The 17,689-nt window shown below is 39.0% G+C and overlaps 2 protein-coding genes and 1 long non-coding RNA gene across 3 annotated transcripts in view; all 3 read left to right on the top strand.

Moving 5' to 3' along the window:
* The window catches only part of trpa1b (transient receptor potential cation channel, subfamily A, member 1b), a 90,936-nt gene extending 83,931 nt beyond the window's left edge, over positions 1-7,005 (top strand). Inside the window, exons 16-31 of the mRNA XM_017031466.2 lie at positions 636-800; positions 1,337-1,451; positions 1,635-1,801; positions 1,915-2,005; positions 2,087-2,146; positions 2,252-2,341; positions 2,526-2,596; positions 2,674-2,830; positions 3,298-3,387; positions 3,792-3,961; positions 4,043-4,172; positions 4,865-5,047; positions 5,154-5,222; positions 5,514-5,615; positions 5,700-5,818; positions 6,050-7,005. Coding sequence (XP_016886955.1) covers positions 636-800; positions 1,337-1,451; positions 1,635-1,801; positions 1,915-2,005; positions 2,087-2,146; positions 2,252-2,341; positions 2,526-2,596; positions 2,674-2,830; positions 3,298-3,387; positions 3,792-3,961; positions 4,043-4,172; positions 4,865-5,047; positions 5,154-5,222; positions 5,514-5,615; positions 5,700-5,818; positions 6,050-6,260 — 1,990 coding nt within the window. The 3' untranslated portion in view covers positions 6,261-7,005. The remainder of the gene's footprint in view (positions 1-635; positions 801-1,336; positions 1,452-1,634; positions 1,802-1,914; positions 2,006-2,086; positions 2,147-2,251; positions 2,342-2,525; positions 2,597-2,673; positions 2,831-3,297; positions 3,388-3,791; positions 3,962-4,042; positions 4,173-4,864; positions 5,048-5,153; positions 5,223-5,513; positions 5,616-5,699; positions 5,819-6,049) is intronic.
* A 1,882-nt stretch (positions 7,006-8,887) lies between these two features.
* On the top strand, positions 8,888-10,076 carry msc (musculin (activated B-cell factor-1)). Its single transcript, XM_008307620.2, has one exon. The coding sequence runs from the start codon at positions 9,138-9,140 to the stop codon at positions 9,564-9,566; it is 429 nt and encodes a 142-aa protein (XP_008305842.1). The 5' UTR covers positions 8,888-9,137; the 3' UTR covers positions 9,567-10,076.
* A 1,642-nt stretch (positions 10,077-11,718) lies between these two features.
* LOC107988370 (uncharacterized) overlaps positions 11,719-17,689 on the top strand; it is a 22,615-nt gene continuing 16,644 nt past the window's right edge. The window contains exon 1 of the long non-coding RNA XR_001759877.2: positions 11,719-12,007. This is a non-coding gene — a long non-coding RNA (uncharacterized LOC107988370). The remainder of the gene's footprint in view (positions 12,008-17,689) is intronic.

Raw genomic sequence — 17,689 nt, 5'->3', positions numbered from 1 at the left:
AGTAAAAGACATTAATCAAAGCCATTTCCTGAAACCCAGATGTCTCTCTGTAATTGAACAGCAGTGGGATGAAAAATGAGGAGAGCAACTGCATTTGAAACACTCACCTCATCGCTCTGTTGTTTTAATCATCTGAGAAAAAGTCTGGCGCTCAATAATCTCTCTCTCTCTCTCTCTCTCTCTCTCTATCTATCTATCTATCTATCTATCTTTCCTTTAATGATTAATCGCTGTGACATCCTCTTTTTTATCAGTGACCCAAAAGACTTGTCGGGGGATTCAATTAGTGCGGCCTGTGTGAAGAAACATTGTTAATGGTGTGAAAGGAGGGGACATTCCACATTATTGTTATTGATTTTTCTATCATTTAACGCCATTTTTATAATAGGAAGAGGACAAACGGCTGTGATGTCATACTTTTACTCACTAGAACGCTCTCTACCTTTTTTTCCAAGGGTTAAGAGATGAAAAGAGATCACAGAGCAAGGACTTGTTCCGTCTTTGTGGCTCCTTTTATCTACAACTCTCCTCTAAAGTTTTATCCATGTACAACTTATAAAACACTTCAGACTGAAACTGGATAAAACTGTGTTTGTAACTGTAAAACTGTAGAAGCATTTCCATCTTCTCTCCAGGTATGGACGAATCAACACATGCCACAGGCTGCTGGAGAGCATCACAGATTCTCGCCTGCTGAATGAGGGTGATGAGCGAGGTCTGACACCACTTCATTTGGCCTCCAGGGCGGGACATACCAAGGTGGTGCAGTTGCTGCTGCGCAAAGGAGCGCTCTTTCACAGGTGAAACCTTAAAGTCGAGTATGAAACAAGAACTCTGTAGGTACACTTGAAGTATTCTTATGACAAAGAGCGCTGAAATTTAAACCCGAACAATTATTCTGCTCAGTCATGGCGGATAAAAATCTAAGGCTGGAACTGAGAGCCTGTTTCTTGTGGTCTGCATGAGTCTGAGAGCCTGTTTCTTGTGGTCTGCATCACATGCATCGTGTGTTTCAATCCCTGATGGGAAGTGACACTGTCATCATTAAAAATTAATTTTAAATGGATAAAATTACACTTTCTGCATGGTTAGCAAATCTAACTAAACAGAAGGAGGAGACACTGAACTGCAACAGGAAAACACAACACTGACTGACCTGTGTGAACATGGTGGTAGTGAAAACACAACATCAGGTCAATGGATTGGCGGGTGTTCGTGTACCTGAGTATTTAAATGAATTGTGTCAAAGCATCTTAAACTGAAGGCAGTCCATATTTAGCTCCACTTCTTTATACACCTACAGTACTGGTTGTGTGTTCTTTGCTCTTCTCCTCAGTGATTATAGAGGCTGGACTTGTCTGCACCACGCTGCATCAGAGGGATACACACAAACTATGGACATTGTCCTGTCAGCCAATCCCAAGCTAATGGATAAAACAGACGAGGACGGGGTAGGAATGACGACTTATTTTCCAAATCCACGTGCTAATCGGCTTTATGCCAGATTGTGATGAACATTTCTATCCTGTTGACTTTTTTTGGCAATTAATATGTTGAAAAAAGTGTTTTCCAACGACATGAATAATAGAGTCATCACTGTCAGGTCTGTCTACTGCTGTTTATTGATTTTCCAGAACACTGCACTCCACATCGGAGCAAAGGAGGGACATGCTGCTGCAGTCAAGCTAATGTTGGCCCGCGGAGCAATGATTGTCTTAAACAAGAATGAAACCTCATTTCTCCACGAGGCCGTGCAGAATGGGAGAAAAGATGTGGTCAACGCTGTCATTGACAGTGATAGGTAGGCAAAATAGTGCCTGTAAAATAGTTACTGTAAATGCAAAGAAAATCACAGAATTCAATTCAAACACCATTTGCCTATGACAAAGAACGCTGTCCCTTTCTTTTCTCCAGGTGTCCCGAGGCTGTGGCTTGTTTCAAAGGGGATTCACATCAGAAATGTCCCATTTTGGACATGATTGAGTTTCTTCCAGAGAGCTTCAAGGTTGAAATAAATGCATATAGTTGTATGTAGTTTAAACTGTAAAAACTCTTCATTTTTAATTTTTAATATTTTTTCTTCCAGTACTTGCTGGACCACTGTGTTAGGGAGTCTGAAGATGACCACAACAGTCCAAACTACCATGTAATTCCCATCCATTATTTACCTATAACACATCCTCTACACAATGTACTTTAAAGAATGGCCGTCATATTTGTAAAATAATGTCTTCAACTCAATGTGGTGCAGATTGAATATAGTTTCAGATGGCTCCAACCTCCTATTACACTGAAGAGGGAAAATGGCAAAAATCTGTTCAAGCCACTGGCTGCACTCAATGTAAGTGACTTTTTACTTCAATTCAGATACTTCACTCCTCCAACAGTGCAGTATGCAGGAGTTCGACTTTATTGCAGTCATGGATTCTTTCCTTTATCAATGTTCTACAAAACCTCATCTTGCCTACAACACTTTCGACATTGCCTTGGGATTTAATTCTGACATTCTCCGACTGTTTCCACAGGCGATGGTAAAGTACAACCGGTTGGAACTGCTCAACCACCCGGTCTGCAAAAAGTATCTGCACATGAAATGGTGTGTATCTCAAATGATTTTTTTTTTGTGCAGCCAAATGTAGCTAATGTACATATATATTTTTGTTTTATTCTCAGGGTTGCATATGGAATAAAAGCTCACATAATGAACATGTTGATGTACATGTTAGGCGTTGTACCCCTGACCCACCTGATCGTGACTCTGAGGCCCTCGTTTAACACCACAGAAACAGGGGAGCACGTTGTCCACATGGTGCCCATTTCTTTCAAAGAGGTAGGTTTGTTTATTAATGACTGATGATCCACTTAGTCTTAAACAGATGGTACACTTTGCTCTTACCACCAATGACTGACAACTATTAAAGAATTTACTTTTATGAAACATTTACACCTGTATAAATTGATGATTCAATCAACATCAAAAACATAGATTTAAACAAATATATAATATTAAATAGTAAAAATAATAATATGAAATAGTAATAATTAAGAAAACATTTTATATTAGTATTATGAAAATGGGTAAAATAACCCAGCATGGACAGTGAGCGAGACAGTGTCGGGGCCATTAAGCATAGGAGGAGGACTGGGAGTGAAGCCCCCCTGTTTCTATGTATGTCTAGGTCGTACGGGCAGCAGTCTCAGGCGAGTAAATACCATCTTGGATATTCCTGCATTTTGTGTTTCAATATTGTGCACATAATAATAAAACATGTACTTTTTTTATTTATATTTTCACAGCAAAGCCTGTCCCTGTCCCTCAGCATAATCCTGGTCATTGTCATGAACATCTTCTGCATCGCAAAGGAAATGGTGCAGATATCACAGCAGGTACAGTACAGTACAGTACAGTACAGTACAGTACAGTACAGTACAGTACAGTACAGTACAGTACAGTACAGTACAGTACAGTACAGTACAGTACAGTACAGTACAGTACAGTACAGTACAGTACAGCACAGTACCGTACTGTCATGCAAATGTCATTAATTCCATCAACACTATACCCAGCACTAGTTATCTGTAGATAAAGTAGTGATCAGGTTTGATGGACGAGGGTTGACAGTCTTGCTGTCACCTCTACATTTTCTCATATAAATTAAAATGTAGCAAATACTGTCATAATACTCATAGTACTTTAAAGTAGATTAAATACCTTTGATTGTTTCTGTAAGTGGCTTTGTCCAAAGTACTCTCTAATTGGTTTCTATTTTGTTTCATCTGTTTTATCTCAGCGCTGGACTTACTTTAGAGATTCCACCAACTCCTCTGACTGGTTCACAGCTGTCACTTCTCTCCTTTTCATCATCCCTTCCATATTGAATGTAGAAGGATCCTTACACTGGCAGGCAGGGGCGTTGGCAGTTCTGAACGCATGGGTTGGATTTCTCCTTTACCTTCAGAGGTTGTCTTCTTTCTCAACTCACATTTGTACATAAATATCACTGCAGCATTTAAAGCTCCTAACCATTCCTCCTCTTTGTAGGTTTGAGGGTGTTGGCATCTATATTGTGATGTTTGGGGAGATCCTACGTACACTGTTACGCATCGTGTTCATGTTCATGTACCTCATGTTAGCCTTTGCACTGGCCTTCCATGCTTTGATGCTTAACCAGGTAAAAAAAAAGGAAATGAATGTAAATTCAGCATTTCAGCCTCCTGGTTAGAAACCAACATGTTACTGTGATGGACATAAGGAAGCTAAATGAGGTATAGACAATTTAAGGAGTTCCATCAGAGATCTTCCCTGAGAAAGTGTCAGTCACAACTACAACATGAGCAAAGGAACCACAACAAAACAACGATTGTACCGAAAACAGCTATAACGTCTTCCTGACACAAAAACAATACACAATACAATACAATACAATACAGTACAGTCCAGTCCAGTACAATACAATACAACACGATGTGATTATTCAACAATATCTAAATTAAACTCATAAGTTGACTGTCAGGTAAAAGGTTCAAACAGAACTTTCGAAATAAAGGTCTGACTGCATTCCCACTTCAGTCAGTTGGTCCGTTACTGTCAGTATGGTTGACGTTATACATTGGCGTTGTTTTATATCAACTCACTGTGCCTGTCAACACCATTGAAAAGCACAAATCCCAGTTAAAATATATGAGTACTCCATAGATGCAATACAGTAACTAACTAACATCAATTTAAAATTCTCATAAAGTAGTAAGATATATTTAGACACTAGCAGAATGCTGAATTGTCTCATGCATTTCTTTGTTAACTATTACATCTGAGCTTTAAAGATGAACAAGGACTAATTGCTGAATTCTTTCCTTCCCTTAGAGAGAGTTTGACAGCGTGCCTCTGTCACTGGCGCAGACCTTTGTGATGATGGTTGGTGAACTCAACTACCAGAGCAACTTTCTGGACCCTTATCTACGCAACCAGCTGCCATTTGGTCCACTGACCTACTATGTTTTTGCTCATTTTGTGATGCTGATGCCAATACTGCTGGTGAACCTGATGGTGAGTACATACTGTATCCTCACACTTCATATTATAGAAGTATAATAGCAATTAAGGATTCTATCAGTACTTTAATGTATGTGATGGTTGTTATTTGTATCTGCAGATTGGTTTAGCAGTTGGAGACATCGCTGAAGTGCAAAGAAATGCTGCGTTGAAAAGAATAGCCATGCAGGTTTGTTTAAAACTCTGTTAATGTCCGTAAATGATCCATAAGTGTCTGTCCTAACACTGAAGGACATCCAGGTCTGACTGGATCCTGAATCAAAGTCAAGATTTAATGTGACCAGAATCTGGACATCAACATTAGAATTAATCTCGGGATATTACCACACATGTACTCTCTCCTAAACTTTTTACACACTCTTTGTTATTGTGTCTTCAGAGCAGCAACATTTGCTACAGCTATTACTACAAGGTTGTGTTAACTTATGATTGTGACTTATATGGTGTCTATTATTCCTAGATTGATCTTCACACAGCCCTGGAGGATAAGCTCCCTTATTGGTTCATGAAACGAGTTGACAAATACTCCACCGTGGTTTACCCCAACCGCAAGTGCACAAGGGTATGAAGGGCGAGTGCGTCCTGTAGATTTAACGTGGCCCATTATTTTTGTCTGACCATGATTAGACTTTTTTTTGTCTTTTAGAGCTTCATATCGCAATGGATTCTTGGTGTTGAGAAAAAGACGGAAATCTGGGGTCGTGTAAAAGCCAAATCACAGGCCTGCACTATGTTGGAGAATGAGCTGAAGAAGCAAAAGTCCAGGTGAACACGTGAATCTGTTTTGTTGGACAAATATAAAAGAAAATAATCAAAAACTGGGCTTTTAATAACGGCCATATGCCCTTTTTATTGGTGTATAGATGACCACACCTAAGGGAAATGTCTGAGCTGATTAGAGTTGTTTATGATGCATGAGCGGCCTCCAGTGGACATCAGTTGTAACTGATAAAAAGTTGAGGATCTACTGTAGCGATTAATGTTTTAACTTTCCAGGATGAAGGAGATGTCCAGCATGCTGGAGAAGCAGCACAGCCTGCTGAAGCTCATCATCCAGAAGATGGAGATCACCTCAGAGGCTGAGGAGTACGACGGTCCGGTGAACCTCAAGGGCAACTCCTGGAAGAGTCTGGTTCAACCGCAGCCGAGAAGTGCATCCAAATGGTTCCCACTGATAAAGGCCATAGGGTCCAGGAGAAAATGTTGAGGATGAGTTATATATTATATATATATATATGACATTAATATATATGTGAAAGAAGTTAAAAACGTGTGTGTTGTTAGGCATTATGGCATGAGCTCTTTGTAAGTTTATTTGTTATACAGTAGCCATGATGAGGTGGCCTTACTTTGTCTGCAGCTGAGTACGTATTGGTGTTGAAGTGCAGTAGTAGAGTACAAACACAAACATGTCGAGTTAGTTGTTGTGGAAGTAAACAATAAGATGTGAAGATACCGTGAAATACTAATATTGTCTTGTTGGGTTTAATATAGTTCCATGTGTGACCAGTTGATGATTATAACTGTTAATCATAAATATTATATACAGTATATATGTATTGTTTGTTTTTCTTCTGCAAACTTGTGTAAAAACACATGGTTCTAAAACCGTGGCACCTGTGGACAAGATGTACTTCTAAAATAAATAAAAACACTAATTCTGGATAAAAATAAAAATAATTAATGACACTATTCTTAAAGGAAAACTGTTAAAGAGATCTATGGTTGGAGTCTGTAAAACGCTTCTTGCAATCTGCTGCTAAATAAAAAATATATATAAATATATATATGACATACAGTATATGTATATATATTACTTTGCTTTGCTTTGTTTTTTATGTTGTTGCTAATTTTAGTTTGTATTTGCAATATATTGTACATTGTTGTTTGTTTTTTATAAAAATCCAATAAGCATGCAAATTACAGTTTTCACACAAAAGTTTTAAATGATAGTTTTCTTGCCTTATGCAATGTCCTTAGATAGGTATTTCTTTGACGATTCATCATTGCGTTATTTTTAGGGGAGTTCTGTGGAGCAATGCTCGTAGTTTCCCAGTACATTGGCCTCTTTTAGAGATCTTGGAAATCAAAGGGAGTTGGTAGAGAAACACAGTGAGGCCCTCTGACATCATGCTCCTGCACCTGTCCCTCTGCTTCTGTAGCACAGCTCCAGTAAAGGCCTTGACCCCTGAAAGTCTTTGCTGATAGATAAACGCGCGCTCTGCCTTCAAGTCAAGTCTTAAGGGGTATTTATTACCGTTGGCCCTGAGTGTAATTATTCCCAGAGCTAGTACAATAACCATGTAACCATCAATTACCCCCGTGTTTTCAATAACATTTTCGCATTACTTCAGAAGCTACATCTATGGAACGACTAATCAGCAACATGTTTTATGTCAACCTCTCTGACAGTGACTGAAGCTGCAGGTGAAACATGTCTTGTCTTGACAGTGTGTCCTAATGTTGCCGTGAAAAGTGAAGGTAAATCAAATATAACAGCAGAATTCTTTTGATTTGACCAATCACGTGTCTCTGTCAGAAGCTTCACTTTGCAGACAGATAAAGTCGTTGCGGATAAGATAAGAATAAGATAAGATAAGATGCTAAGCTACCAGCGAATGTTCAGACAATGTTGCATGAGTTTCTGTAAATGTTGTGGTGAATGTTTTTCATCAAATGTTTCATGTTATTTAAACAGCAGTAGAGCATGTATGTAGTAAACTCTCTGTAGACAGTGGCAGGTATAAATGTGTATTGATTTAGTATGACAAAATACTTTTTTTTATTGTTGAAAATGTGCCAGCTTTCCTCTAAATGACCTTTGTGTATTTCCACTTACATTCAGTCCAGTGTAATGTAGAGCAGGATTCCTCTCTTCAATGACCATGGCATGGCCCTCTACCAAAACTAAGGCATGCCTCTCAGCTGCAGTCTTGGTAATCCTTGGCAAGGTCTTGATATAGTCATAAAAAATTCAAAATTTCACACACATGATATGGAGCTATAGCTATCATGGTCCTGAGATTAACATATCCTGAGAAAGTAGAGAAGGGATTCCTGGAAGTCCTATATGCACATACTGTTTATACTTGTTTATTCAGGGAACATTTTTCTTCCAAAACCCCCAAAAAATTCCAATAATGATGATATTTAAGAATCTGAGTATTGTGGGACATATGTTCTGCAGGAAATGTAGTTTTGGTATGCAGAAATAGTGAGATTTTTCTGCTGCACAAAATTTCTGGAAACCAGAATGCCTGCCACACATGGTACACAACAATCTGGAACAATCCGAGCCTCTTCTGCTGTGTGTCCGGAATTCAAACCACAGACTCCCATCTTCATATTTTACATTGATTTTCTCTGAAATCACAAATGTTTCCCAGTAACTGCCAAAAAAACCTATGGGAATGGGGATGGTCGGTCCTTGCCCCTGCCACACCCTTGTCATGCCAACGGTCCAGATGTCATGGGAACCAAAAACAGCTGTGGCTGCGTGTGAAAAGCCGCTCCATCTGCAGAAACCCAATCCCTCTGTGAAAGCAGCGAAGGATTAGGAACTTTTGATAAGGTCCTCAAGACATCTTTATTAACAAAACACATCTGTGGCACCGACAAACCTGGGAAATGCTTGTTCGGAAAGTGCGTTTCCAACAGTGTTGTCATGGCTATTTACTGCTGTCAGTGAAGGTTTGACCTGCAGTGGCCTCACCGTCGGAGGACCAATCTTCACACATCCTTTCTGTCATTTTGTAATTTCTGCCCCACAATATACATTTACAAATAATAAGCCGTTTATTTACAGGGCTTAGTGCAATTATCAGGTTGCAGATGAGCAAAGTAAGAGTTTAGACAGGGTTCAGAGTGGTGGTCTCACTGAGGTCACGGTGGCATGGGGGGAGAAGAGGGAGGAGAAATGTACCCCACCCTAAAAACTGTACAGATGCCAGGCATGGGACCTTTAAATTAGAGAGGCAGGTTTAAGATTTGGTTTCCAGACTTGGCATCATTCAGTTCCAACACGTTGTGGACCAGTGTCTCTAGAGTCACTGTAGTGCTCCATCAGTACTGCCGTGGAGGAACCATGTCCATCAGCTCTGCAGCCAGCGACGCCGAGGAATATGAGACGTTCTTCAGACGGACTGCAGACCCCTTGAGGGGCTCTGCGCAGAAAATGACCTGCTATGCTTCTCACTCTTACTCGGACGAGGAGATGGAGGAAGAGAGTGCGGACGGGGGGATGAAACAGGGGCGCACACACTCGAGGACGCACCACAAGGACGCGCGACAGTCGCAGAGGAACGCGGCCAACGCCAGGGAGAGGGCGAGGATGAGAGTCCTGAGCAAAGCCTTCTCCAGACTAAAAACCAGTCTGCCCTGGGTCCCAGCGGACACCAAACTGTCCAAACTGGACACGCTGAGACTCGCCTCCAGCTATATATCTCACCTTAGGCAACTCCTGCAGGATGACCGCCTGGAGAACAGCTTTGCGCATCCGGTCAGTCTGGTATGAGATCAGAAGTTCGTTTTTCAGTGTGGTCCACACGAATTTTAACACGTGCATGTAATTCAAACAACAAAAAACATTTTTGTCGATATTTACTAATTCATCTTGTTCTACTTTAACAGACATGGCCGTTTATGATGGCAGTCCGATCAGAGGATCAGGAAATCTCAGCTACAGTCAGACTTTGTGGAGCTACAGCATAGAACCTCACGAGACTCAATTCTGATACAAAATAAATTAAAAAAAGGATTTATTTCAGCTTTTGACCAACTTTTGGTGGCGTCTGAGCAGTGTGTGCCAAATGGTGGGTCAGGGCCCAAAAGTGGTTCATGGGGACACATTTATTGGGTCACCAGAATGAATCATACAATGTGTCATCTTGGTTTTTTGTCACACCGTAACACTTATTCCAAGTCTACCAGCAGTACATTACATCTTCTACATTTTTTTCAATTATGAGAAAATGCATTGGTTTTAAACTGTTTTGATTAATTGATCTGGTCGAAGAGACTTGAATTCACGTAATATGACATACAAATATATAAAATAAAACCAGGAAGGAATATTTTCTGTGCTACCCTTATTCTAACATGCAGCCCTCTACATCACTGCACTGTTATTATTCATGGAAATTAGTTTAGGTTTGTTTGATTAGGTTAATCAAGAGGTGAGAGGTCATTTGTTGACTGTTGGATGATGTATCCATAGAGATGTGTGACAAACTGTTTTTGTGGCCCTGGGGCTTCACTGCTCTTATTCTTTTTTTTCTTTTTTTTACTGGTATAACAGTGTTCGTTTCTATATTGCTATTTGAAAATACGGGGAGCTGCGATGGCAGTTTTTTACTGCAGGACATGTCTGTCACAGAGATGTATTTATTGTGTTTATTCTGTTTTTTGTGTTTTAAGACGTTTACATTTGGGATAAAAGATTGATTAAAAATGTTTGTTTGTTCATCTTTACACTTGCTGAAGAAGTATTTAAATGTATGACAACTAATCACTGCCTATGTTATTGTTTGGGCCTATGATTAATCAGCAATATCTGTGGCCTGCATCACAGGCTTTTTTCTGTACAGTTATAGACTTTCTAAAACATCTTTGTTTAACAAAGTTCTTCTCAATACAAGTAGTAGTTCTAGAGTCTTTGAACTTCTCTTCCAGACCACAGTCTCAGAAATAATTAATTTAAATATATATATAATCCTGCTACATATAATTAATTATCATTATTTTGATGTTTAAAAGACATTCACAAAATAAAAACAAAAAAGGATGAAAAATACAATTTTATATTAGAGCTGTATTCACCTGCACAATATCATTCAACATATCAGACACACTCTCATAAACATCCCAGAATGGTGTGAGTACAGATGGATGGATCCAGGCAAATCCACTAACAGACCCACAAAGAGCTTTGGGAGGAGGAACAGTTGAAGAGGAGAGAGGAAGACTTTTCATCAGCTTCGTGTAGAGGTGCAGCTGTTGGAGAGTTGGTGAGATTCCCAGAACTGTGAGCTGCTCTCCTGGGATGGAGCAGTCACTCCAGACCAGAGCTGAACGGCTAATGAGCTGCAGTCTCACACCAGGCCTCAGCTCCTCTCTACCACCAGAAATGTCTAATGTGTTACACCGTAAGGGCTGCTTACAAATGATAAATGTGCATTTTGTGTGTTTAAGCATGTTAGGACCAAACACAATTTAAAAAAATAATATACACGTTTTAAAACCAACAGTTTCTGAAAGTAAAACATTAATATTTTAAACACAAAACCAAGGAAATTGTTTGCCAGAAAGTGACTTCTCATCTGTCTTATTGTGTCAAATTTCAAGTTCAAGTTTCCTTGGTTGCATGTATTAGACTTTAGGGACATCTAGTGGTGAAATAAGAAACAGCAGTAAAATCGCAGTTTCTTTGAACAAAAATCTAAAAACATCCATCTTGCTAATTATGTTACCATATAATCAAATAATAGCTAAATATATGATTTTTTAAATCAAATCGTGAGCTAAATCAGAGCTTTAATATTTTTACTGTAATTTAACTCAGTAATTATAATTTCATATAGAACTGTTATGTTTATTTTATAATCATTTCTCACTTGATGGCGCTCTTTATTTATTATGTAAAGGGATTTAAGCGCAATCGACAAATTACAGGCTCGTCCACTTGGTGCCCTTCTATTAACCAATCACAGTCATTCTTTGCATCTGTTTGGAAAGCGTCAGTGCACGCAGTGCAACTCAATGGAAACAAAGTTGATATACGGCTAAATGCATGTACGTTTCTCTGCAGAAGATTGTTTATAAAATTAATAACAGTAAGGATTTACCCCAGACTGAGGTTTGAAGACGGACAACTGACAGAAACGTGACTGCACAGAAGCTAACAGTGACAGCTACAGCTAGCTGCAAGGCTAAACTAATGCAGTGACAGCATGACTGGTGAGTTTGCATGATTGTTAATGACAGTGGTCACACTGGCTGCACTGTGATGCCATGTTATAGAACCATCCTAATATTTAAACACTATTATACAAGCGTCTATTTGTTGTTTGCAGCTCGTGTGTTTTTGGTAAATGTTTGTTTTGTTGTTTTATCTGTTTTCTACAACAGGCGTTTGTTTTATGAGTTTTATGCAAATATGGTTTGGTGTGGAGGAAAATATTTCTGCTCATTAAATGTAAGACTAATTTGTTAAATTACAGTTACACCTGAAATAATTTTATTTATGCATTTTAAGCTAAAGGTTTTTGAGTTTAACCAAACATTTCTACGTTGTTGCGAATATCTGTTGTTTTATTTGTTGTTGTTGTTGTTGTTAAATAGGTTAAATAGGTTAAATATTTAGAGTACTACTTTTAGTAGTATTGTTGAATTATTACTAACTATAATCATAAATCTGCCTTTCGGTCCTTTGCGGCGGTCTTAACAGAATTTTAAAAAATAAAAATAAAAGCTAATAGGAATAAAATAGTAAACATGGTTATGTTTTCCTGAATGTCTGGGTATTATTGTTCAACCACAAAATGCAACCTCTAGGTGTTGCTAAATCCTACACACCGTTTGTTTTACAGAAAATATGTGCAATTTGTTTTAAGAATAAATGCATGGTAAAAAAGACCAAGTATTTGCGGATGTGAAATGACAGAATCTTAAAAGTTCATGCATCCCTTGTTGCCAGCAGAGGGTGCCATTTACCTAAAAATTGTGATACTTACGATAACGACCACTGTAGTCCTGATTTAGTTATGTTATTTATTGCGGTATTTCTCAATGTTACGTTTAGTTTTTTCTCGTGTATAACTAATGCATAGCTACTAATTACATGTTAATATTTTTATAAATTGTACGGGTAATTAATTTAATTAATAAAACAGCTCATGCTAAACACAGTGATTTGATTTTATGTCATTGTGTTTTTTAATTTATTTCTATTTATTTATTTATTTTTATTTGTTATTTTTGAGTCTGACCCAAAAACTCTAAATTCAGGACTTACTGCCTAGAAGAATGCAGCTTGGAGCTTCTCAATCCCACTTTAGCATGTTTGTTATCCAATACCCAGCCCTTCGATGCCACTAATAGGGAAAAGGATGTGTAAATCCCAAACAATTTATTTCACATTTGCCTGATGCATAGATTTCCTCATGTGGACACAGTTGGCTCTCCTGTGTCTGGGCACTGTTTAGAAAACACATTCTTACCAAGTATGAAAATGTTGACCCCTGAACCCGGAGCTGTCGTCCCACAAACAGAGATTTAAAGGAGTAGGGATTTCAGTGATTGCGGCTGCTTCAGGAAGTGCAGTGTCGATGACGATTTTAAAAAGTTGTGTGGAAATCAACAGAACTTCTCTAAGAACGTGTCGGTTCGGTTATGGATCCAGTTTAACATTACAGTTACACGGCCCATATGTATGTGTGAAAAAGTAGGATCTTCTTTTTTTTTTACTTCATATTGATAGATTAAAAATATCATATGGCTATTAGAAATATATTTGTATACAAACGCAGGACTACTGAACGCTTGAATTTGGCCATGTATGCATGAAAAAATAATCTTAAGTGTTCAGATATTGTGTCGAAAAATGCAATGCAAATATGTGTTTTTATTTTAAGCCTATTTGCAATGTAAACAATTGTTTGTCTTGGCCTGTGTGATGTAGTGCCAGCAGGGAACTGGAGGAGTATAATTCTACACTTTTTTCTTATTTCTATCCACTGTTTGAAATGGATGCAGGTACAAAACCAAATGTCGCTGCACACTAAATGTGTGCTACTGCACATGTGACAAATTGATTCTTGAATCTTGACTCTTTGATTGAGAGAGAGACAAATGTAGAGGACAGAGATTTGTCTCCAGTGCAGGACTTCCTGTTTCTCTGTGCCGATGACACACTGTTAGATCACTGATTTGGTTATGGTGCAGGACTGGCAGCCTCCTCTCTGGAGAGAATGGAGGCTCTTTGTGTCAGGAGAAGCTGGATGTTCTGGGGAAAAGAAAAAAAAAGCTCTGTAGTACACGACGAGTGGATATGAACTCTGGTGGAGGGGCATAAAGAGGCCATGGTGTTGGAAATGCAACAAAATAACATCAACACATGCCCACTGGCCCAGTTTCAAACTCGCCCTCCATTGTCACCCCAGCTGGGAGTTGAATGTCAGCTCAGTGTTGCTGTTTGTTGTCTGAGGCACTGACTGGCCTGCTCATGTTTTTGTCCTGATTCCTGCGACGCTGCCAGTTGAAGACAGAAACAGATATTAGTGTTTGCTCTCAGGGCATGTGGAACGATCCTGGTCCTGTGTACAAGGACTGGGCGGTGCCCACCTCCTGGCCTATTATGTCGTTCTCGCCTTTCCGTCTCTCCTTTAGAAAGACATTCACACCAGCAGTTACTTTCACTGGCTCCATTTCACACACACATACACTCACACTCACACATACACACACATATTTGTAGCTATTGTCTCTGGGATTATGGAAAAGAGAATTATTATTATTATTATTATTATATACAATAAATTATGAAAATCTGTGCCTTTTATTGGAAAAAAAATTATCTCAAAATCAGTGACATCTAAGTCAGAATCCAGGTTTATCCAAAATAATATCTGCACACATTGTAAAAAAAATGTTAAATTTAAATATAAAAAATAATCTAATGTAATTATTCCCTTATTATAATTATTTATAAATATTTATTAAATTATTTATTTTATAATAAAGAACTTATAAATTTAGTCTTTAAAAAGAAAATTCAAATGTTAGTCTTTTAATGAAATAATCACCATACAGTACTATATTTTTTCTGATGTGTGCGATAATATATCTTTCAATTGCAAAAATAATAAACATACATACATATTTTTTATTTACGGATTCATTTTTTCACTGACTCTATCACTCTATCACGTTACACCTTCACTCCCATGCAAATCTACAGCCTCAGCGAGGAGATGTTCATGTTGTAGAAGCTCTACACAACGTGTGACCCTGATAAGGTCAGAGGAACCTTGTTCCGAGACAAGGTTTCAGACTAAAAACCACTTAAAGAGGGTGAATAGAGCGTACACAGTGAGAGCTGGTTCTGCTGCTGCTCCACTGGCCCCGCGGTGCCACATTCTCCCCAAGTTCATCTTCTGACATTACAAAGACGGCCACAGCATGACAATGGAGATAATATTTTCCCCTTCACAATGACTCTCAGTCAGCGCTCTGGGCGAAGGCTCAGCCGCTGTTAGCAGCCCGGGTTTTCCCATCCCTGTCAGACTGTGGCCCAGCCCACTAGAGAAATGAGTCCCCAGGTTGCTTAAAGGCCCAACCTGTCAGCGGTCCAGAGGGATTAGCCATTCACAGCCTTCATATTGTTCTCCAGGCCACAATAGGCTGCATGGGGCTGGGCCCTTTGTCATCAACTCTGTTGTGAACCTCTGGTGGGGCAACAAAAGTGTAACACACCTGCAACTATGGATTAGACTTTTTTTTTTACCTGCCTCTTTTCTCTGCTCTCTTGTCTTTTTGTCTTTCCTTTCTGACACGTTGCCTGTGGCAGAGTGAGCCACATCAAAAGTCATCTTTCAGGCCCAAAAGTACAAAAGGAAAAAAACTGTCTTTACCTGATAACGCCTAAAGCACTGGTGGACAACGCATGCCATTTCAATAAAACATTTGTTTGTCTTTAAAGTGTGTTAACTTACCCAAGACAAAAGATACTCTTAGTGCAAAGGTTTGAAAAATTGCATAATATCATGTGTAATTTCTCCAAATAAATGTCAGGAAAGACAGTTTTTGTCCACATCAGTCTTATTTTGACAGCCTTCTACGTCACCTTTGACCTCATTCCAAACACATCCTGTCAATGGTTCGGTGATGGTCCATGTCCGAGCAACAGAATCCCAAATCCGACCGCTTTTCCTGGAGACTTGAACTTTGTGTGACCACATTAGAAATCAAAGAGATTTCACGGTCCTCATGCAGAACGTGATGCTTTTAAAGTTTCAGAGGAAGAGGGAAATTCGTGTAGTTGTGGTAACTTTTCTTGTTTATTATCTTTTGAAGGAGAGATTATAGTTGCACAGGTGCAGCGTGGGTAAATGTGAGTGTTGACGAATCTTTTTCTGTTTGATCTTTGCTTGTAATTGCGCGCATTAGAAAGAAACTCACTCATTATTACGACATTTCCTCCATTAGTCATTTTAATGTGATTGAACTTTTGTACTGAACTGAGTTTTGTAACAGAGGTGAACGTTCGTGACTAATCTAAACCAGGAATAAAACAAGTTGACTCAAGTTTCAAACAACTAGTATTACACACATCACCAAAAATAAAGTCCCTTAGAAGTGTGTAATCAATAATGATGTTCTAGTATAATTAGTCGTAAAAAGGTCTTCAAAAATAAAATCAAAATAATCATACAAAACTAATTTCCTATATTTCAAAGGATGCTGCCCTTTTTGTCTGTGTTTTCTCTTTACTGCTACATTAACTATGACATTATTATATTATTCAAATGACATGTATTTAGAAAAAACAGGTATAGTTTTGCCTTGACATGTTTTAATGGTACAAAAAAAAAGTCATTAAGTGGCAGTGGCCTAGCCTACATTAGCCTCCTTTGAGGCTGAATATTCTGGCTGTGAAACCCTTGAGAATCATTTTAAATTAGAATGAAGATATTTATTTTATAGCGATGTGATTTATATTTCAAAATTGCTGTTTTTGAAGACTTTTGTAAGTACTCTGCACTAGCTTGTGTTGCATAAGTTCAATTCAGCAACTCTTTCTCAGACCAGTCTGTTTTGAGGTGAAAGGTTATAATCCAGTGGGTAATTGGTTGTCTTAAAACGCTACGGTGTTACAGTACTAGGTGCATGTTTTGACCCAATTAGAGAAATGGATTTACAATGAATGGAGTCCCTGCTGGAAAGGGACGTACAAACAAGAATTGCTTTATATTTTCCTCTAAGTGTGACAAAATGTTGGAAAAAACTAAAGGCTAATTCCAAGAATCCCCTGGTTTAATTGTTAGAGTCCTTCAATCAGGCACCACATCGTCAGGATTAGTTTTATGGTTCATTCAGTTCTAAATTGCTGAAGTGGGGATTGTCATTATGGCCCATGATGGTCTCTTTGGGCTAACCTCGGGGTCACCATCATACAACCAGACACAGCTGACAGCGACAGTCAGCCAGTTAACACTGTGTGATGGATCACCTGTTCGTGTAAGCATGTGAGTGCAGGTTTGTATGCGTGTGTGTGTGTGCATGAGCGTGTGTGTGTGTTTGTGTGTCACCCCAGAGAGCCTCTATAGCTGGATGGTGTATCAGATGGCACGTTAATTACTCAGCCTTCAAAAGAGGGCTGTCCTGTGTGGACGTGAGTGCAGGGCTGATGGCTGTGTGGTGGTCAGGGAGGCTGCCCGTGGGGAAAAGGTAGTGAGACGAGGGGCACATGTGGAGCTCTGCACTCATACCCACTGATCGCACAGACACGCAACCGCTCACTCACACAGGTGAGCAATCAGGGCATTGTAAAAACACAAAAGATTGACGTTCTTTGTGGATTTTCCCACTGGAAATGTGACTCTCTGCAACTTTGTGATTTTATTTGAAGCCTGTTTTCAG

The sequence above is a fragment of the Cynoglossus semilaevis genome, chromosome 3 (assembly GCF_000523025.1).
Source record: "Cynoglossus semilaevis isolate Cse_v1.0 chromosome 3, Cse_v1.0, whole genome shotgun sequence".
NCBI classification, from domain to species: domain Eukaryota; kingdom Metazoa; phylum Chordata; class Actinopteri; order Pleuronectiformes; family Cynoglossidae; genus Cynoglossus; species Cynoglossus semilaevis.
The sequence above is the reverse complement of the archived record's forward strand: the minus strand, read 5'-3'. Positions and strand labels throughout refer to the sequence as shown.

Coding starts and splice junctions, on each gene's coding strand:
- msc (XM_008307620.2), top strand. CDS start 9,138: ATGTCCATCAGCTCTGCAGCCAGCGACGCCGAGGAATATGAGACGTTC.